General features: G+C 36.9%; 1 protein-coding gene across 3 annotated transcripts in view; it reads right to left on the bottom strand.

Annotated features, from left to right (window-relative positions):
• LOC106957660 (netrin receptor UNC5C-like) overlaps positions 1-22881 on the bottom strand; it is a 208741-nt gene that overhangs the window by 79283 nt on the left and 106577 nt on the right. For all 3 annotated transcript variants that reach the window (XM_015049073.1, XM_015049071.1, XM_015049072.1), the window contains exons 2-3: positions 15888-16124; positions 7507-7650 (exon numbers count right to left, since the gene is read on the bottom strand). In XM_015049073.1, the coding sequence (XP_014904559.1) occupies positions 7507-7650; positions 15888-16124 (381 nt within the window). The remainder of the gene's footprint in view (positions 1-7506; positions 7651-15887; positions 16125-22881) is intronic.

The raw sequence follows: 22881 nt of genomic DNA, 5'->3' as shown, positions 1-22881 counted from the left end.
GGACTGGACTTTAATGCCCGTGCCCTACACAACTGCCTTAACTTGAACATTAACGACTACCTAATGAAAGTCCAGCCTCTCTACAACTAAGCAGTGTATGTACATCTATAGAACAGTCAATGAAAAGGCTGTGCAAAGGTTGTGGATGCAACCTTCAGTTGAAACATAGCATCACACTATGGACCCAGATTGCTCACAGTATTTGATTTTCTGGCATCTATAAGAATGAGTCCCTTCAGTGAGAGCAACTTGTCTTAACAAAAAATATAATTATGATTCATCATTTTGATCTGGGGTGGATGCTGGTTCAGTTTTTAGCTCCTTTGGTTTACAGCCAGAAGGTTGTAATTGGGTTTTATGAGTTTAAAACCCAGCTGTGTAGGCTCCTTTTCATGCAGTTATGTTGCAATTATGTTACATAAGGGTTGCATTCAAACTTGACACTTTTGGTACACTTTAAGCAAAGTTTGTTTTTCCTGTTGGTCTGGACGTTTTTGTGTAGGCGTGAATACATTGAAGCAAACAATGGCGGGGACCGAACAAACAGACCGAGACCCGGGTTTTGGTCCGCTTCCAAAAAAAGTGTAATTTGCTTCTGGAGTGAATACAGACCTGTCTCGACCTGAACTAACAACAAAAAAAATATTCTTTTTGGATTTCACAAGCTCCCGTTGCTGAGCAATGTGGTAAAAATGAGCCTTTCAGTATAGCTAATGCTATTATTGCATGTACTGAAATCTCACCTGATGTGGCGTCTTCTGCTTTGCGATGCTGCTGTAAGCAAAGTTGTGGGACAGGGGTGGCAGAGCATATCATCTCAATCAGACTGCAGCACACACTTACTAATGTCGCTCCAAAATTAGAAATATCCCGTTGTGAAATCTGGACTGAACGAGCTGCTCGCGCATTTACAATAGCAGAAATCCAGCAAACAGGACTTGAAAAGTGAATTTGTTATGGGTCTGTGCTCAGTCCTATCCCCATCATTTCTGTCCAATGACTGCAATGACAGTCACACCTGCATAGACTTGTTTAAAAATGACAGTCCAGTTGCAAAAAAAAAAAAAAAAGAGCATAATATGAAAACAAATCACACCAAACAAAAAAAGCAATGTGTTTTGGTCCAGACCAGACAAACGGACTGTCCTGGTAAGAATCCGCCACGATCGGATTTTCCAAGATTGGATTTTCTACACCTTACCTCTGCCCCAGGTCCCTCATCACCATGGCTTGTGAAGAAGATGAATAAAGTCTTTATGGTCTGTGCAAGTTTGTGTTTTGTTTTAATGTGAAAATGTGTGAAAAATCAAAGTCAATGTAAGCAATTAAATGACTGGAGTGCCAGTTGTGCTGTTTAAACAGCAAAGCTGTCGTCAGTCACTGAAAAGAATTACACTGAGTGCTTGGTTAACAGCACGGTTAAGTTAGAGTAAATCACGGCACATTTACTCTAAGTTAAGTATGTCCTTATGTTCTACCTTAATAATTTGTGGTAATCACTTTTTATTTAAATATTCTGGTATTATAGATCTTACTTTACTCTTTTGTTTTATAGCTTAATTCCCTGTGATTTTTCTTAACTATTGACTTACACATTTCATAGAAAGTTTTTGTGTGACATCTCAATGACACTTTCTGCCTTCTCTGTTCCCGAGACCTTTTTTTTTTTTTTTCCTATTCTTTTTATTTCCCACACTTGGACTTTAAAGAGCAAGTGAGCGAGTTCTGTGTGAGTAAATCAACAGTGTGGCTTACCACTCTAATGCTTAAGAGAACCCTGAAGCAGTCAGTCCTTGACATCTGGGAAAAAGCTCAGTGGCTCAGAGCAGTGGTGAAACATCATAACCACACTCCCAGACACAGACATTGGAAGACTTTGTGGATTTTAACTATAAAAATGTTTATACTGTGTTTGTGACCATCGTGAAATCACCCTCAACACCAAAAACCAAAAACTCATTTATGACATCATTTTGGGTATAAAAAAAAAAAAAAACAAGAATGGGGGCTTCTGTTAAAAGTGTTTGCATAGATGTCAGAGTGATTACAAATGAGTTTAAAGAAAAAATAAAAACAAAAATGAGACATGAACATCAGTTTTGCTTGAATAAACACTGCTGAGACTGCAACTGAGGGGGTGCAGTTTCATGCTTTAAAAGGTCAAATGCCACTGAGACAGTGATTGTGGTTGCTGTGCAAATTTCATACCACAAAGGTTGGCTAGCCCAGCACAGTTGTTGCTGGGTTACAAGCGATTGTGTAAGGTCGTAAGCCTCTGCAGGTTTAAGTCTACACTGGAGTGCAGATGAGGGGAAAAAAATATTCCATTAAAGTCCAAAACCAAGGAAGAAAAATCATTGTTGAGACATGTTTTCCTAGGACTAGTTCAGCCACAATTGAGGGAAAAAATAAATCCATCCACTTTGGATATTTGCAACATAAACAAAATCAGAAGGAACCCACTGACAGAGATTTTCCAGTTGCCACAAGTAGCTGCCTCTATTGCTGTGCCCCTGAGTGTCTGGACTCTTGATTGTTATGCACAAACGTCTCAGTGGAAGGTGGCAGAACAAATTGCCATCACTGAAGAGAGTGTATGTGTGTCTGTGGGTGCGTGTACATGTAAATTTGTGTGTGCATGTAGCTGGCTGTCTGCCTGTGAGTATGTGTGGGGACTTGGCATATTACAAATCCACTGAAGGAAAAAGACTTGACCTGATAGCTGCCAGGGCAAAGAGTGCGACTGACAATTCATGCACATTAGTGTGTATTTAAAGTCTGTGTTTCACTCGTTCATCTGCACTTGCCTGCAATGTTGCATGACTGAGGGAGTACTTTAAAGTGTCAGTGTGTGGCTCATTTTCTTCATAAAGTTGAACTGAGTTGTCTCTACCTCTCACACCACACATTTCCAGTGCCAAAAGTCCAATAAAGCAGAAGATTTAACATACTGTATCTGACTGAGTCTTTGTCACTTTCACAGCCACATTGATGGCTCTGTGATTAGCAATCACTAATTTTCAATTTGCTTAGCACTGTAAAGAGTTAATGACACCGTTATTCAGAAGGCCAAAAGATATTGAGGAATAAGAGATAGAGGCAAGAAAGTGATCGCAAGTGTCCGAGTCAAACTATGAAGAGGTGAGGCGGGTTATAAGGTGAGGGGGAAAAAAAAGAATCGAAGAAACTATGACATGAAAATGAAGCAGTAAATGCAAGAAAGAAATGCTGAATTGCTTCTGCACAGTAAAGTAAAAGACACTTAGCTCAGCAAGCTCCAGCTGCCAGGAAGCATTTTAATCACAACAGCAGATCCAAATAGGAGGTGAAAGCAGGGTAGGTCGGGAGGTTGGGTCGATTTGAAGTAAAAGGTTATCGCAAGAGAGGGCTGAGAGTAATCAAATCAGGTTCAGGCAAAAATTACTGCCAAAATAGAAACAAAAAAAAAAAAAAGAAACTGAAGGACAGTGGGGCATACAAAGTTAACAGGCTGTGTGGCAAAAGAAAGGTAAGGATGAAGGAAAATTCCTCTCTTTTTTCATTACAATAACCTTTATCTAGCACTTATCTAAACAGCTACTTTATGCAGGACGTGTGTCCGATTGCTTGATGTCACATATTGCCAATTATACAACAATATAATAATGCACTTAATGCAATTAGGCATCTTGTAAGGTAGAGATGATTAGCTGAAGTTTTGGTTTGGGAACCGATTTGGGAAAACGGACGATTCAAATGATTTGGACATGGCTGCTGGTGTAAGACTGGCTGATTTGAATATCTGAGAAAGTGCTGATTTCACCAAAATAGTTCAAACTTGGGTTTTCTAAATTTGAATTTGTAAATTCTGCAGAATATCACCTTCCAAAAGAAATCTCATTTTGAACAGTCTAAAATGCTGTCTGTGTTTGGTACAAACCACAGGAAAAAAATAAAATAAAATCCAGTTTACAGATTTAGATGTACAACATAGTGATAACCTCAAAACCAGGATTTCTACACATTTCATTAAGCTTAACACTTTTCTCAGCCTTTCAAATAGCATTAGTTTTCAAGCAACTTTTTGAATGAAGCCTCTAATGCCTTTGTTCAATACTTTCTCATAAAATGCGGTAAATTTCATGAGAGGTTCCTAGCAATGGGTTTTAGAAAATTATTCAAAACCCCATTTTAAAGCCAGACTCATTAAATATCTACTTTCCCATGATGAAGTAGCCAGCAGTGGACGACATCACAAGAACATTTTGATTTTAAAAGCCTAAATGTACAATAACCAAGTTTGGGGAGCACAAACTGACATTTAATGAGTAAATGGACAAAGCTATGAATGAACAAACTTTTAAATTCAGGGTTTGACTATGTATAATTTAAGACCTAGTATGAGAAATCAGCACATTTTGATTTTTTTTCACCTTATTTTAAGATACTTAATATGAAGATTTTCAAAAACCCCTTATGTTGCGCATATATTGGATTTTAAAGCAATCTAAAGAAAGTTAACACAGTATTTATAGTGCTAATAAACATTAGTAATCAGACTCAAGCAGAGGAATAAAAAAAAAAAAAAACGTAACAGAAATCTTAAGTATAACAAAACAACTGTTTGTGTCAGGGCCTGCTTAAAAGTGACTTCCCTTTATTTCGATAACGTAAACAAAGATATTGATGTTGTATAAGAAGGTTCCTCATGCTATTCATAACTATGCATTCCAGAACACATGGACATCTTCATCTGTTGCCTATGTTAGTATAAGTTACAGGAGTCCATTGAAAAACGCTCTCTTGTTTGTGTCTTTTTGCCGCTGGTGACTATTTTCAAGTGTTTGCTTCTGTTAAGTCTCAGAAGTCAGTATGCAAATACTCCCCTGCATCTGTCTCACAGCATGCGTCAGCCCCAACGTAAGCCAAAAACAGCACATTACCTCGCTTTCATTGCACCCCAAGGAGGGCCTATTTCAGTCGAGAATGTTATTAGCGAAGCTTAGAAGGATATTTCTGACTATGTCACTAACTCACTGCTGACAGACAGGAAAACATCCTCGCAAAGTAAAACATTGCAAAAATGCTGCAGTATATTCGGAGTTCACTTTGAAATATGCAACTGTTTTTGTTGTGCATCACTGTGATAGTGTGCTTTTCTAAAAAAGTGCATGAATGTCAGCTTTTTCAGCAAACATACATCATGTTGATAATTGACTTTTACTTGCACTGGATTAAATCCTAATCTTTTCTCCCAATCTGACATTTAATAAAGACATAACTTTTCTGGCTTTTTACTTTCTAGAGAAATAGGATTTGAGTAACTTTTAAGATTGTGGTAAACCCCAGATGATGATACCATGGCTTTGCAAACTTCTCATTAAATAGAGGCACACCTGAAGACGTACTTTAAGGCAACACCTTAAACAGACTACTTCCTTGCGGAGCTTTTGAGGGAAATTTGCAAATCCCCATCATTTCCAAACAAAGGCAAAAGAGCTTGTGAAGATGTTGGATGAGATTGGTAGGATTATCCACATTGAAACAAGTTTTTATCTGCGTGGGCCAAAAGGCAAGTAAAAAAGAAAGCAAGTAAGGCGCATAAAAAAATAGATTGGTGCTAACAAATGCACTCAAGGACAAGGACTCCTGAATTTTTGGAGACATGTCCTGTGAGCTGACAAAACTTAAGTCAATGTTTTGCCAGCTCAAAGTTTGGCCATAATGATCACTGTCACATTCTGAAGAAAAAGGATGAAAGCCTGTGAGCCTCTTTCCAGCTTTTTTTGGTACAAGCATAAAAATGAACAACAGCTAATATGAAGCTGCAAACCAGGTGAAAAACAGCAAACCAAGCCCTGAGAAGTAAATGTGTCCGGATATTTTTGGGGGGAGAAATAAAATAAAAGAAGTAGAAACACAGGAGTCATCATGATGGATTTCCATCTAGACAGGATTATAATCAACATGGGAACAGAGGTTTTCAAGGGTGCATGTCTGTTAGAGTTATACTGTCTGGTAGAGTGCTACATATGGGAATGTGCACAGTTTATTCTGTCTTGTCTGCAGAATGGACTCTGTCAGAGTCCCAAACTGTCCTTTCAAAAGTGCACCCATGTGTATCCAGGCTGTCAGTGTAAGCCAGGGAAAATAGAAAGGAGAGGCTGATTTTGATATAGGTATTTCTTTACTGCAAGACCTCGCTACAACCTGAACACAGAGACAAATCCCAGTTGTCTTATATGGCTGAATCGAAGAGAGCATTGATGTCTGGAAAACTGCTGTTGTGGATTCAATTCTGAGGGAGAGAAACTTTGAAAGACCAAACTATTGTTTTGTGTAGTTGCTTTTAAAAAAAAAATTATAAACAAGGCTTTTCTGAGATTTTCAATATCTCGGTTATCTTCGTTGCTGTCAATTGACCATTTACAAAAGGGTTCTTTGATTTTCCGTTGAGCTTTACTGAGGCAATTTCCATTGTGTTAACTGTGCATAAGAAAGAACATCACTCCCTGCAAAAATAATAAAATGTAGTTCTATTTATTCTTAGCTGTTCTTTGGATAACTCCATAAACCTAATGTGTATTTTTATCTTAAAAGTGAGATTTAAACATACTGGAGATGCTTAAAGCTTACTAAAATGCCAAAACACATACAGGAATAAGACAACGTAAAAAGCCTCCGTGGGCCTGCTGTAATATGCATTAAAAAGACTTGATGGTATCAAAATATAATTACCACCCACAAAGCAGTCATTGTACATGATGATATACACAAGAGATTTACATTAGGATGTATGTCTTCTTTCAGTCAAGCTCACAGCTGCTGTGTGGGATAATCGTGTGCAGCATGAAGGCAAATCAAAGCTGTACTCTGCATGATAAAACAGGGTGGAAAATCATCCAACCTGCTTATTGAGAAAATGATTTTTGCTATTTTGTAAAAATAGAATTCAGTTCAGTGTGAAGTTTCTGAATGTATTTCAGGGAAAGCTTTTGTTGCAGTGAATGTTGGTAGGGTCATAACAGCTCCACAATAGCTGATATAGTGTAATATTATACAAAACATATAAACCTAAACTCGTAAAGTGATGGTTTGTTACAGAATGCATTTTAAGCATAGTTTATCTGTGTTGTTTGAATATGTGTAATTATACAAGTACAACTGAATAAAAGTGCTAATGTGTCACACATGCACATCCTTCCACATGTGTTCATATATAAGTCATAATAATTCAAGCACACCAGCATTTAGTTTTGTGCAGAAGGTGCTACTTGCATCACATCATCATTTTTCTTAATCAGCTTGCTGCATCTGTGAGTCTACTATCTCTAACACAGAGATCCTTTCCTGAGATTGGACTTGGCAGAGTGGAAATGACGACTGTTTTCATTTCATAGGTCTTTCCTTTCACAAGGAAAAATGAGTGCGTTAAGGATTGTGTGCATATCAAATTAAAGATGTTTTCCTTGCCACTTGGCTAGACACCGACTGTTGATTCTCAAATGCTTGTTGAACTGTACTCACATGCAATTCGGACATGTGCCTTGCGGCTTTTGGTGGTTCCAGCGGAGCTCCAGGCCACACACTGACACCAATAATCTTCAGGACCGAAAAGCTCCTCCACTTGCTGCCGCGTTATTTCTATACTGGCTTCTCTTACAACTAGACCTGCAATAGAACCAAAAAAAAAAAGAAAAGAAAAAGAAAGAAGAAGAAAAACTGTTACATCATTCACGTTTACAATTACAGCTTCATACTGTCACCATATTGTGACAGTATGACACAGACGGTCTGTGAAAACATCAAGCTCCGCCACCTCCTCTCAGTGGTACTATTGTTAAATGCTCCCGGTCAAAAACAACCAAACAGGGCCAAGGAGGAGTGTCGCAGCGCTATTAATTACACTCATGTACATGCTGCTAAATGTGCTAATGCCAGAGAAACAATCCTCCTCCTAGCTCTGATTGATTGTTTCTGACAGAGAAGCGTATTTCTGCAGATGGCAAGAAGAGCGAAGAAGGTGGAGAAGTGTTACTTCTTTTTTTACCCAGATTATCTGTCTTTTAGTAAACTGTCAAGACATAATGACAGTTCTTGCAGATATGTGAAAAAACATGTTTTTTGTTTTGTTTTGTTTTGTTTTGTAAAACTTGCATACTGAAGCTTTAAACAATTTTGTAAGACAAAATGGTCTTTAGAAACAAAGCTGGAGGAGGCATATCCAACAGCGTGTAATGGCAGTGAATGGTGGTTATGCAAACTACTGAATCTTGACGTTTGGCCCAGATTTTATGTGGATGTGTCAGAGTGATGGGAACTGAATACAAGTCAGCACAACAACATTTTTATTTTTATTTGTAAGAAATCTTGAAAACCACATCTTCCAATTCATAGTTATCCACAACTTTGCACTGGTTATATCACATTAATTTGAAACAAAATACATAGATTTTTGTGGTTGTAACGAGTCCAGTAAGTATGTATACTCTTACAACGTCCCATAGGTATACTGTCTTCTTCTAATATATGCTGATACTTACAGATCAAGCTCTTTTTTATTCAGTGCATAATTGTAATTTTTCACCTGTACTTAGAAATTATTCATTTTCACTTCCACCATTTATCTCACTGCATCATCCAAATTTTTTCTCTCGCCTTTTTCTTTTGCTACCTGAAAACAGCTCCAATGTGAAGAATAAATGTGAGAGAATAAATGCGCCCTACTGGCAGGACAAAAGGGATCATTGATAGAAAGGCACAAATGAATCATGGTATGAACCCAGGATGAAAATTTGTGTGACAAAGGAAGGGTTTTAAAAAAGGAGCAATGAAATGATGTAAGAAATTTAAAGAAATGCAAATACGCAGAAAACAAATATTGGCAAAGAAGACAGGAGAAATCAAGAGGGCACTGATTAAGAAAAAGAACGATTATGTCTTAAGAGTGAAAAGGAAGGAGGATTTTAAGAGAGGAAAACGGTTTGCTGGTAGAGGTAATAGAGAGCAACAAGACATCGGCACAGCAAGAGGACGAGTGAGGATGACAGACGAGGAGGTGGAAGAGGGCAGTAAAATGTGAAAAGGAAAGGAATGGAGAGAAGAGATAAAAATGGATTTAAGTTAAAAGTATGTGGGGAATGGGGAGTAGATAGGAAAGAGTATAAGAGAACATCTTGGCAGTTTCTTTCAGGTTCAGAAGTGTTACAAAAACCCGAGAAACTATCTCTGTGGGGCTTCACAAATCTGACTTGGGCCTACTTATGGAGACTCAGTAAGTTCCTGCCAACTGAGAGGCAGCTATAGCAAGCAAGCTGGTGTAAAGGCAAAGGGACAGAGGAAGGAAAAGTTTAATTCCTTTAACAAGACTGTGGTAACACTTAGCACCATGAATAACTTGCATGTAAACGAAAACATGAAGGCTTGGCAAAACAAGCCTTCAGTGAATCATGAAGGATGACGGAAAGATCTGGCTTTTGATTTCAAAATAATGAGAAGATAGGCTGTATAGAGGGAAGACGGGAACAAAAAAGCAAGCCCTTTGAGCAAAGTAGTTAGTAAACAGAGTAAAAGGCTTGCGAAAGATACAACTGAGGAAAAGTGCCAGTGAGAGAAAAGACACGGCGAGGGCAGAGAGCAAAGACGGCATAAAACTAGAGCGAACATCAGTGTTCCATCTAACAAGAAAACGAGGGAGACTGATATGACTTCACAGGGTAAGATGAAAAAGCAGAGGAGCACATCAAGAGAGGCAGAGGTTGAAAAAGTGGCCAGTAAAACGAGATAATTAGAACAAGCATGGAAACTGGGGCTACATCTGAGACAGCTAGCAGATTGGCAGTTGCAGTGAGCAAAAACTACAGTGTTAAGAGAAGAAGGACACAAGGGAGGAAGAGAGGAGGCTAGGCTAGGTAGAATGATGCTGCCAAAAGTAATGAGGAAAGTAAGGCAATTAAAGTCAATGATTCAAATGAACCAGCATGCCAGTTATGCCAAATGGACTCAAGCAAAAGTAAAGTTAGCATATGGGACACTACCAAACACAGCTATGGAACGTAATGAAACAGCAGGAGGTAAGGAATGTGATTCCGCTTAAAGACAGAAGCATTGGAGCGTTTGTGTGGCTGTATATGTGCCTCATTAAGCTCCAGACTACAATCATGCACGGAATTCAATTTTATTAGATCACTAGAGCAGTTCAAATTCACAATCTAACAGCTGCACTGCTTAGTAGCATTAACTACAGCATCTTTCAAAGTCATTGAGTAATTTGTGACATACATTCAGAACAAACGTTATGATTATGATCTTTTTTTTTTCATAATTGCAGAGCTCTACTGTAAAGGTTTTAAAAAGCACAAAAAAAAGTAAAAAAAAAAAAAAATCACCCCATTAAAACAAATAATAATTTGTAGTTTTGCAGTGAATGGATAATAATGCTGTTGATAAAGGCAGTTTTTCTTGCCCTATATCTTCACTATTACTGTGTTTAATGAGGAGGACAGAATAGTAAATCAAGGTTAAGACAATCAGTGGTTTTCTTCTTAATGAGAGCAAAGCTAGAAAAAGAAAGAAACAGAAAGAAGTACAAGAATTTACAGGTCAAAGACGTAGATGACAAATTAACATCCATCATGAATTTTGCATCTATCATAAGCCTGGAACCTCTTTCTGCGTATCTCAGCAAATAAAATGTGTTTTACAAATAAAAACTGATTAACCTGTAATTATAAGGTTTAGGACATAGTTTTTAATGGTTGCAAAATGACTACTTTTTACAATGGTGACCACATTAGTAATCCTGATAAAGATGTGCAACAAAAAAGTAAATTAAAGTTACTTTTTTTCTACTGTTATCGCAACTGTACTAGTTGACAACTTTGTCTCATGTCAAATAGAATAAAATGGTATGGAATAAGATGGAAGCTATTTAAAGATACAAAAAAAATACAAGTAAAATTACACTCAATTTTAATGATGAAATATTATTTTATGACATCTGACTTACATATTGCTTTGTCAATGCCAAGGACACAATATACATCTTGGATTTAAACAGTAGCACAACATTTATAAAAAAAAATAGTATAATTATATCTGAAAGAATTTGAGTTACTATTCTGCCTATCTTTAATTGCCCCAATTGCAAAGTCCAGGTATTTCCTCCAATAATTAATTTGGTTTAAAGGCCTCTTTCACACATACTTTGGGAGTTAAATCCGTAAAAGTTGAGAAACCTCTGTTGGGGCTAGATGTGACTGCGCATTTGAACATTCTCTGAACTGCTCCGACTCTGATGTTGACTGATTTTCACAGTCCCAGTGTGTGTGTGTGTGTGTGCGTGTGTGTGTGTTTGCTTGTATAAATGTTAATGTCTTTGAGCGTGCATGTTTGAGCCCCTCCGTGACTCCGAAAAAGCAACAAACCAGGACATGAAACAGGGTATGCAGGGAACTGCGACCAAACTCTTACAATTCCCACACTCACCCAGCATCAGGCAAACAAATACTATAAATTAGCATAGACATGGAAAACAAAGCTTACCTTCACACAGACCAAACACAAACATTTGCTAACACAGACAATGATCCCAAATCAGACACATATGCACACAAACAGCTGTCATCCATATCATGAGTCAGTGAAGACTAACTCCTAAATGCCCCGATTCTTGTAAACTAAAATAAAAACTAAACTCTCCAGTCAAAATATAGAAAAAAAAAGCAAAAGACTCGGTTGACCCGGTTACAGAAGGGTTTTAGAGAGAAATGCCAGCGAGGGCAGAAAGAGAGCTAAACAAAGAGAGGCACATAGAAACACCAAGAAGAAGAAAAAAAGGAAAGACAAAGACGAGAAGAAATCAATACAGAGAAGAAGACAGCGAAGGAGGGAAAGAGGTCACAAATCACCAAAGCCAATACCATGTGCACCTTTAATATATGTGTGTGTACGTGCAGCTTTGATGTGGAGTCACAGGTCATTGGTAGCACACTAATAACCATTCGCACTTTGGATAATGGAGACAAAGTAAGTAACCTGGCACACAATATGTCTAAGTGCAATTCAAGGCTAATGGAGATGTACTGAGGTTATATGAATGATGCTTATATAAACACTGACAAATGTCTTTATCCTTTAACAGTCAGTGCAATTAAATAAGCACATGTATAATTTTCCATCATACACAAAAATTGTTATTCTGTACGTGTATAATAGTTATATTTTTTTTAATAAAAAGGTCAAATAAATAACTGGCCTAGCATTTAATTGAAAATGGTCTGGTTTAACAAATTTCTCCACCTGTATTTATTCTGCTTACATTAAAGTAGACTCAGTTCAACTGGGAGTACGTAACAGATGTATTTCTGTTTCTTTTGAGGTTTTTCACCTAAATGACTAAATCACTACAGTGACCATCCATGCATGACTAAAAATGGATCAACTAAATTTGAGGCTCTTCATTGAGTGAAATCCAGTTGAAAACTTCACCCCTTTCAAGTGGGGACTTGCACAAGAAACTCAAAAAAAACCAAACAAAACTTGACATTTAAAACAACTGAAGTTGAGTAAAGCCCTGTACTTAACATTTGTTTGAACTTCTACTTTTGTAATCACCTCCTTGCTTTACTTTTAATTAGTTTTATTTATTTGCCCTCTTGATTCAAACACAAATCAAGTGAAGTCATGCCTGAAGTATTCGTTTTTTGCAACTTGAGTGCGAGAAAAGTCCCAGTCTCGGATCAAAATCTGCACATCTGGTATGTACACATTTTATGATTTTAATCAAGATCAACATTTTCCCTGAGCTACTCAAATATGAGGGAAGTGGGAGAAGGCACACAGAAAGAGCAGCACTGGATATAACCTTTCTCCACAGTAAAGCTCCTTGATATCGAACCCCATCAGCAACTCCTTTTTTTAGCATCTCATCATCACACTTTTGCTTTTTTCTCAATCTCAGGATTTATCTATTCTATTCTGCCCTCTCTGATTTGAATAAGTCAAAATAAGAATAGGGAAAAGAAGAAAGGGAAGGAAAGTTAGGGAGTGGCAAAATGGAGCAGAGCGGTACGGGGGTCACGCTTTAGTTGCTTTTGTGAAGTGGCAGCAAACACAGAGGGGAAAACTGCTTTTAGAATATAGCTATTTCTACAGGCACGTTGATAAAAAAAAAGTGCTCACAGTGTGAATTTAATGAGATTCAATGCAACTATGTTGCATAATATATAATCACTTTATAATCTCTGTGTCTGTAGTTCAAAGGTGACCTAAATAGTTTGAACAAGTGCAAAAAAGCTTAATGGATTTGCCGTCAGTATAATCTTGTGCTTTCGCTTGTTTTTTGGGAGGCTTTTTTTTTTTTTTGCTCTTTTTCAAAGAAATACATGTTTAACTAAACTGTGTTCATTAAAAATTCGATTTGGAAAAATAAGGACAAAAAAAAAAAAGAACTCAAATGTTCAAATGTATTCATCCCTAGAACTCACCAGCTCTTGATATCCTATTATGCTTTCACTTTGTTTATTTATTCATCAAATTTGTATGTGTATTTCTGTGTAGATTATAGCGTGCTTGAGAGATTAAAGGAGCCAAAGGGGATGGGATAACTCGCAGATGGCTGTGACAGCCATGTTACGGATAAATTAGGAATGAATTAAAGCAAACCACAACAACTACACTCAAACTGAGCTGCACTTGTTTCTTTTGTTCAGGAATTTTCTTCATTACGCGATAAACTGGCCGCATGGACGGTTCACATCCTCGTGATGTCAGTCAGCGTAACAGTTTAAAACTTGAGGTCCATGGATTGTTAGTTTAATTATGTTCCCTCTGAGTAAGACACTGTTAGGAAGCCAACAGTCAGCAATAAATTGTTTACAGGAGATTAATAAATCACAAGCAGCTCCACATGCGAGCAATGACAGACACCAAGACTCGATGTGGATGAATAAAATAAAGGATTCTTATTGTCTAATGTCTAATACTAAGTGTGAGTGCTAAGAAAAAAAAACAAACAAAAAACAATACTAAGCAAAACAGTCCCGTGTATGACTCCCAGGTTTGCTTTGAGGTGCAATATATGTTTTCCCTAAAACATCTTAAACATGCATTTTCTTCAGATTTGTTTTTAAGTTTACAAAAATAAATAAATAAAAAGTTCCACCTCAAACATGCTGTGTTGTACATCTGTTGACTCCTACATTATTTCTCTGAGCAGGTACCTTAAATCAGTGGTTGTCGGACTGTTTTTAAGCCTCAGCTCTGGGGACCTGGGCTCATTATCAAGCAGGTGGAAAAACAAGAGCCAAACACATGTCAACCTTAAATCTTAGAATCCAGTGTGTCTGCGTCTTTATGCCGCTGCCAAAGTAACACTGTGATTCATCGGTACTTAGTAAGCAGAGTAATGCTGCTTGCTGTCAAGTGTGGGACTGGCTGAAGTCCAGTACATCATCTCGGATCCTATTAAAGTGTCTTGTAAACACTGAGGTACAGCACTAGCATTGATACAGCTGTGTGCATACATCTTGTATGTGACCTCCCTTTCCGCACAAATAACTGAACCTACGTGAAAAGTGGCAGATCTAGAAAATTGTACCTGGAGGGCTAAGGAGCGGCAAGAGGTCTTGGCAGGGTCGCGGTGCTGGTCAAAATGCCCCGTATAAATGGTCTCAACGAAATATTCACACAAAACGTAACATTTTTGTTTGTCCCTTTGAAGAGAACAATGGGAATTTTTAAAATGGCCATTGTTTAATAAAAATGCTGAATAAAAAAACATCCATGAACGTCCTTTCATCCAAACATCCCAGAACCTCGTTTTGACCGTTACCTTGTTTTGTGAGGATTTAGTTTCATTGTGGGATTACGGCTGTCAAAAGCTAAATTGCTACCGTAGCTAATGTAATTCTGATTTTTAAGGACATTTTTTTTTATCATTATTTATATATCCCTTCATTCTTAGAACATATGTATTTTTCATTACCATACTTTTACACTCACTCTATGCTCTCATGGGATTCAAATGTCATCTGCATCATCAAATGCAGAAGTAGTTTTACCGCACTGTTCTTTTTACTTTTACTTGAATAATATAACTATGAAGTATCGCTGTTCTTAAAGTAAAATTTAGAGCTGTCAATGTTAACGTGCTAATGTGTGTGACTAATCTAAAAAGTTTATTGTGTTGATATTACGTAAGGCCGATTAATCACATTACCTACTTTATACAAGCCTCTCTTACGCAGAGAGTTGCCGAGTTCATCGCAGTATGCTGCGTGGTGTCGTATAGCGTTTACCAATGCAGAGTCACAAACGTGAGTGGAAGGTTGAATGAAAGGTGGAAGAAAAAAAGTATGGTAATCACAGGTACACAAATAACAAAAAATATACTGAGCTAAAAGCCTATATTAAAACAACCTGGGCGCTCCCTTAACACCTCAGAAGAGCAACGAGGAGATATCCACTGATTCAGTAATAAACATCCAGGCATTTTAATTTTTTGGACATTTTCTTAATGAGCAACTAATTAAAAAAGGAATCATTTGGTATGGATACAAATATTAATATGACACATGCAGTGATTATTGCAACAAGTTTTCAGCATCCTGTTACTGGATTTTCTTTTTATCTATGCTGAATATTCACTAGAAAATTGCCAACACAAGTAGCATTTCTCCTCTGTTCTCACACAAAACTGTAGTCTTAAACTCTGCGGCTTTGGCTGAACTGTGTTCTTTTAAAAACCCGTTTGGTGTAAAGCTGACCTGTAACAGCACTTGAATTTTTGATAAATAAAATAAACAAATCTGAAAGAAGTGCAACTGTCCTTGGTCCTCATCCTTCCGTTTCATTTCAAAGAAATCTTTTGTGTGACGGCTCTTCCAGGTGAGCTGGCCTTCACTTACCTGAATTTTCATCAACTCTCTCCTCTACCGTGTGGTCTTTCTGATGAACCCACTCGCTGTTGCATTTGAAGTAAATCTGTGTGGCAGGCGTCGCTTTGCAGTACAGATTCACAGGCTTATTCTTGACAATGTAGCCTTCCTCGGGTTCGAACAAGAAGTGAGGCAAAGGCTCCGGAGGGTCGGAGGGGAAGGTTTCAGGGAGTTCACTCAGGCTAAGGAAATCATCCTCATCCCTTACTGTAAGAGAAAAGAAATAAAAAAATATTAAAAGTTTAATTCAGACATTTTTTTTTGCTTATTTGTTTTGATTTACATCAGTAGAATCACTGTAACACATTTTTCCCTTAGCCTATGTTTTTTTTTTTTTTTTTTTTAATCCCTACCAATGGACTTGATTGAAGTTCGTGACCAGGACAGAAATATGCTTTTACAACAAGCCATAAAATCTGCATATGAAGTGAATTTCATTTCTGTTTTGTTGCACAAGACTTATTAAGGCCACAAAAGGTTAAAAAGGAGAAAATAGACAACACTGCAGCTAATTTAGAGGATATTGTCATGTCCTCAACTGTTTGTTCAAAATTGTCAATTGCAAATATATAGAAATATTCTAGTCATATTACAGAAAACTGTTCTTACACCACAAACATCTGCTTAAATGTTGTGTAGGTCGGGGCATAAAATGACATAAAAAATTTTTAAATGCAGGAAAAAGCTGGGAATTGTTCTTAATCAACTGAATGGACGTACAAAGACCTTTAAAATGTTTTCACAGAAATGAGAAAATGCTTTTCTGACGTGCTCAAGTTACACGATTTGAAGACTGAACAAGAAGTTTTGAGAATTTTAATTCTGTTCTGGGAAATGCACAAAGGCGACTGACAAAAACTGTAATATGTGTGCAATGTCCTTCATAAATCAGAGCTTAAAGTAAGGCCCCAACTGTTGTGATACTGAACTCCACTTCTCTGACAACATTTGTTCAATTTCAAAGTCTCAGTAACACAGGAATCCAGCAAAACAGTTGCCATGTCTCAGAATATAAAGAGAGTCTGTTTTCTGAGAAATCTGTCAAGGAATTGTCAGAGGACAAAGTCAGCTGAGGAGCCTGTATTCCTCCAGCAGAAGCTGTGCATTTTTATGCGATTAGTGCAGTGAGATTTGTGTTCCGTTAAAATGAAAGTGATCACAGTAATGCTTTTACAAATTAATTGTTTTAGAATGTGTTCTGCTTCATTTATTGAGTAATAAAACAGATTTAAAACAAACATAAATCTAGATCTGATTAAGACATGTCAAAAGCAGAAATTGATAATTAAACTGTAATCACGTTAACTGAAGTCTAGCAAGTCAATGGAAGCTTATTTCTGGTATTTAACAAGAAATACATAATCCATTAGAATTTAGTAAGCAAAAAATATTATTGCAGTGCCTTTCAAAAATCTCTGTATTCCTAGAACTTTTTCACATTTTGTTACAGCCAAAACCTGTATTTTGTAGTAGTGTATGATGGACATAAAGAAGCACAAACTTGTGTATTCAGAAAGACAAAAGGCATTTCTGTCATTTCAAATATCAAGGGATTCATACCCAGCTGGGTGAATATTAATAATTGTCCAAGTACCTTCATTTCTCACATTACTCTTTCACTTTTTAGAGAGGAGATGATAGACAGGAGGAAATAATTCAGTGGACATAATAGCCACCACTGGGGGCACAGGAACCTAAACCTCCTGCTCCTTCCTGTTCCCTCTCCTCCATTGTGTTTCCACTTTGTCCAAACTTCACGCCCCCTCTTGGCCTCAATCAAAGGGACACCAACCGTGTTTTGGCGCCAGGTTGCCAAGGTCACCAAAACCACACAGAATTACAAGAGCAGGTGGGAGGTTGAGGAGGTAAGCTTTATTTCCTTTCAAACCCGTGGACTCACATGGACAACAACACAATGCACGTAAATTAAAGGTTCTTGTACAAACAAATGTATTTTTCTCAGAACAAAATTGCATTTCTCTCTTTTGTCTCAGTATTTTTTGGTCATTTTGGCTCCCCACCTGGCAGTGTTTTCCTCCCTCCAACATCATTAAGGTTTCATTGAGATCATTTAGACCCTTTCTGTGTTTGTGTGTGTAGGCGCTCTTTTGTGTTTGACTGTGCGGGAAATTTTTAACACAAAATATTTTTGACACAGCTGCATACTTTTTTCTCCAAGTGTGATGGCTGCAACTGTGCAAAAACAACTATGAAAAGCAACTCAAAATAGAAGTAACTAAACATAATTGCATGCATGCATTCGCTTTTACCATCCCTATTGTTCATCCAAGCATGCTGTTGTTGTTCTTTTCTTGGAAAATAGCAATGTACTGTGGGCTCAAGCTAAAAGCAGCTTAGGTAAAACAACAAAACCCAAACAGGGGAAAAAATGAGTAGGTAGCATCTCCACTTTGATGTCACGAAGCTGACATTTTCTACCGTACTTCTGTAATTAGTTCTCCCAGAGTATGAAAATCGGTAGACTTTTTGCGGCATAATTTCATTATATGAGGGAAATTTTCTCCCACTCCTGGTTATTTATCCAGTGCCTAGTTCAGCCTGTTTCCCGTCAGTCATTTCCCTTGCTGCTTTGGCTCTTCTGTCACTTGTCATTCGTTATATTATATTTTCACACCCTTCTGCTTTTACGCCTGTCCTGCTTTTCAGTTTGCCCGGTACTCATTCTCGCTCTCATCTGTCATTCAGAGAGCTGGGGGGTTCATTGCTCTGGTGCAACAGCTATAAATTATTGATTGGCACAAGAAACATGATAGCCAGAGAAGAGGGTGGGTAAAATGGATAAAAGGGGAGGGGGCAAAGATGCATTTTCCCATGAATAAAATCAACTATTATTCTCATCTGGACTAACTTTGCTGCTCTAGTTTTCTCACACTAACTCACAATTTTGCACTCTCTGTTTTCTCACCTCATTTTTATCTCTGCCCCATTCTTCTCTCCCGATCGCCTGACAGAATGACTTACTGATCCTAACAGCCCAACTCATAAACGTCGTGCCTGAATGCTGTCATCACTAATGAATGGCTGTAGCAAAACAGACTCTGCATTTGATTTAAGGTATGTAGTAAACATGTACTCAAAGTAAGAAGATGTTTATTCCTTCACTGAAGTCAATAGACCTTGTCACCTCGCTAAACCAACCAACTAAAGGTTTGAATATCTGTCAAAAGGTATTTCAGGCAGGCAAATCAAGTGGTACCATGCAAATATAGTGACAAATCATTGAGTCAGTGACATGGAAACTAAGAAAGAATAAAAATATAGGTGTAAATAGTTTAGTAGAAACTGATTGATGATGATCACAATGTTCTAAGTCTACTACAACAGAATTATTAGACTAATAATGAGGGCTAGTTTTGGCTTTTATTTTAAGGCTTCTTTGACAAAAAAAAAAAAAAGGCCAACTTAAGTTAACTTTTCCAGTAGCCGTCAATGTACTTAGAAATGCTCGTATGCAAAATGATGGTATGGCATTTGAACCTGTGTAAACTAAAACCGTTGAAACCTTATAAGGTTAAATGTAGAGTGGTTAGAAGTGTGAGTCTGCATCCTGTGTACTATGAAAGGTCTGCGATGTGTATCTGAGTAGCAGCTCTGGAAATCATGAGGTCATACTTCTTACTGTCTTATCAGATAGTTCAAATCAGCAGCAGCTGCAAAAACATGGAAGCTGCTCTGAGTAGAGGCACTTTCTCACACACTTCTTAAGCAGACACACAAAACACTTTAAACACTGGCGCACCAGTTACCACTAATCCCCCACCGCTACCACCAGTAAACAGACATGCAATCATGTGCCAGCAGAAAAATGCAGAACAATGCATAAACATCACAAACACTAGCCACTACTCTACACAGTGCATTTATACAAATAGAACAATAAATCCCACAACAAACCCACAAAAAGGGGAAATGTATTTGTGTACACTCAGGGGAAAAGAAAAAAAAACAAAAAAAAACAAACATTTTTTCTCTTCTGTCTTGCTGTTTTATTCACTTTTTTGACTCAAACAGTCACACTCTGTTGTGAAAAGAAAAAAAAAAAAACATAAATTCTCACTGATGGCACTCATATTACCCAGAGTCTTGTTCAAAGAACACTTGTCTGCAACATACATATCCATATCATTTTCTCTTCAACACATTGCACTCAAAGAGAGGTTTAAATCTTGGGATATAGTTTGAGGAGTGACAGAAGATAAGTAAGGGTAAAAATCTGAGATACAATGTGAGAAACAATGGTACGTCAGACAGAAAGTGTATCACTGCTGTGGAATTATATAAATCACAAACACGCAAGAGTTTACAGAAACATTCAACTTAGCACAAAGCCAGCATTCATAAACATGCAATGCTTGTAAGTAAATTAATCTCATCAATTATTTACATTTTAAGGTTTTTGTCATTTAAACTCCATATTATTATAATTGACTTCCTCAGAAACTGTACAATTTTATTGTTCTTCACCAAGCCGTCTTCCCCTCTCTCAACTTGAATTGAGAGCTCAGCATTCTCAAGTTTAACCATAGACTGACTATTTAATTATTCATCCAATATTTGAGGGTACAGATTAATTTACTCATGTGTGAATTTGTGATTGAAGATGTGAATAGCTTATATTATGGAGAAAAAAGGTTTATTAATATTATATTGTGTATTATTACTTACTTCGGAATATCTTGTAAAAAAAAAAAGCAATATTATTCGGGGTAGGCATTTAATAAAATCGTACATGTTTTAAACCAATAGCATGCTGTAATACTGTATTTGATACATTAGTAATTCATCAATGACTGTCTTTTTTGTATATTTTGGGTCCAAACCAAAAATTTGAAACCTTTGCTTACAAGGTCATTACAAAACTCATATTTGTGGGAAAAAAAGTAGGAAGAATTAATGGTTCCTCTTGTCTATTAGTGTTTAATTTCAAGTGTTTTATATTAGGACAATTGAAAAATCAAAACAACATTAATATGCTGGCTGCCAAAACATAAAACATCCAGCCAGTATGAAAGTCAGTGGGAAATACGTTTATGAAAAAGAAAATCTAACAGGAAGGTCCATTTCAAAACAGCAGACATGAGATTTTGTGATTGTAACTTTGAATGTCACATCCCTTTGTGAAGCAAAGTGTCACACATTAAAAGTATTTGTTTGAATTAAGATTTTATTTTCTGACGAAGAAAAAGATGGAAAAACTGAATAGGTATATTATGGATACAGGGATCAACATTTACAATATTGTGATTTTTTTTTTTACATTGAAATCAGAAAATGTCAACAATTTTATATTCAGGGTAGTCCATGTAACTTTTGATTGTTTTTTAATTGATAATCAGAAACTGAAAAACTAAAGAAACGGCTTGGTATTTTGTTATTAATTTTCATGTGAGATTCAGAAAATAAATACATAGTTGTTGTTTTTTTTGTTGTTGTTGATTTTTTTATCTTTTTCACTTCATCTCCACATTAAAAATCAAATAAAACATCCAATGAACTATTTTTATTTTAATATCCCGCCCACTAACATATGTTATGAGGAAAGGACAATCAGGGTCAATCACTTCATCTGTCAGTGATCGTAATATTATGCCTGTTGAGTATAAATTTGAGTCCAAGACTTATAATGACAAAAATAAACCTCAGATGATCAAGTAGAACATGAACAGCATGATACTTGTCAGAGCCAGTTATTTATCTACAGGGCAGTCAGACCTGAGTAATTTATAATTGAAGAAATGACTTGAATGCCAGTCAATCTCAGAGCGGAGCAGACGGTGACAGCTGGCTGGTGTCCTCTGACTTTCGACTTATCTGACACTGAAGGCCGCAGCTAAAGCTTGAAACTAGATTTACGTCTGTGGGCGCAGCGGAGTGACTCAGAGTCTCCAGCTGGCCACAGTTTAAAGAACCAAAGAGAGGAACTATTTGTAGAGTGCAAGAAATAATAAATCGGAGGTCTCCAGGTGGCGACAAAGGTGAAAGCACATTCAAGAAACAACACTCAAGTCTTTGTTGTTGGAAAATTTCCTCAAACTCCACAGACCCGCTTGTATGGTGACTGTGAAAAGAAAGGATATACAATAGGAGAAACTGCTTTTGAAGATACGTAAAGAAGTCAGGCTGCACAGTTGTTAGGACAGTTCGTGTGCAGCAAGAAGGTTCTGTGTTTGAACCCAGGCCAGGGTTCTCGTTTGTGGATGGGCTCTTTATAGATACTCTGGCTTTTTCCTATAGTGCAAAAATATGATTGTTAAGCTTATCGACTTTTCTAAAATGCCCTCAAGTCATAGTGTGTGAATGTGTGTGCATGTGCAGGTGAATGATTGCATTTATGGTGTTGGTGATGGACTGGCCATCTGTCCAGGGTGTATCCTGCCTCTTGCCCTCTGACCCTGAGAGATGGGCACCAAACACTTCGTGGAGGGAATAGGAAAAATGGATGGAAGGATGTCATGGAATTAATGATATTTGTATTTAAATAAATAAATACAAATAACATATAAATGTTAAAATAGTTATTTTTTTATAATATTATTGGGAAGAATAATTATATAAGTGTTCCATAAAGGCATAAACCATTAAATATGTAACTCCAATAATTAATGACATAATAAAATTATACAAGAAACATGCTAAACGCTATGCACATTTAATTTATTCCTAATTTATAATTCTGAAAGCTGCATGACTTTCAGTTATCAGGCAAGTACACAGAACCCACAGAGTGCACACTTTTAATTAACGAAGGCATACAATAAGCCTCAACATTTGAATATATGTCTATATTTGTGGGTATGGGTACATAAATGCTCATCCTCCGTTTTCCACAGTTATATGTCCCAGTTTTTCACATCTACATTTAGAAATATATATATATATATATATATATATATATATATATATATATATATATATATATATATATATATATATATATATATAT

The sequence above is a fragment of the Poecilia latipinna genome, unplaced genomic scaffold, assembly GCF_001443285.1.
Source record: "Poecilia latipinna isolate Pla-1442-1.1 unplaced genomic scaffold, P_latipinna-1.0 Scaffold924, whole genome shotgun sequence".
Taxonomy (NCBI): Eukaryota; Metazoa; Chordata; class Actinopteri; order Cyprinodontiformes; family Poeciliidae; genus Poecilia; species Poecilia latipinna.
Note: the sequence above shows the minus strand (reverse complement) of the source record. Positions and strands in the feature narration are given on the sequence as shown.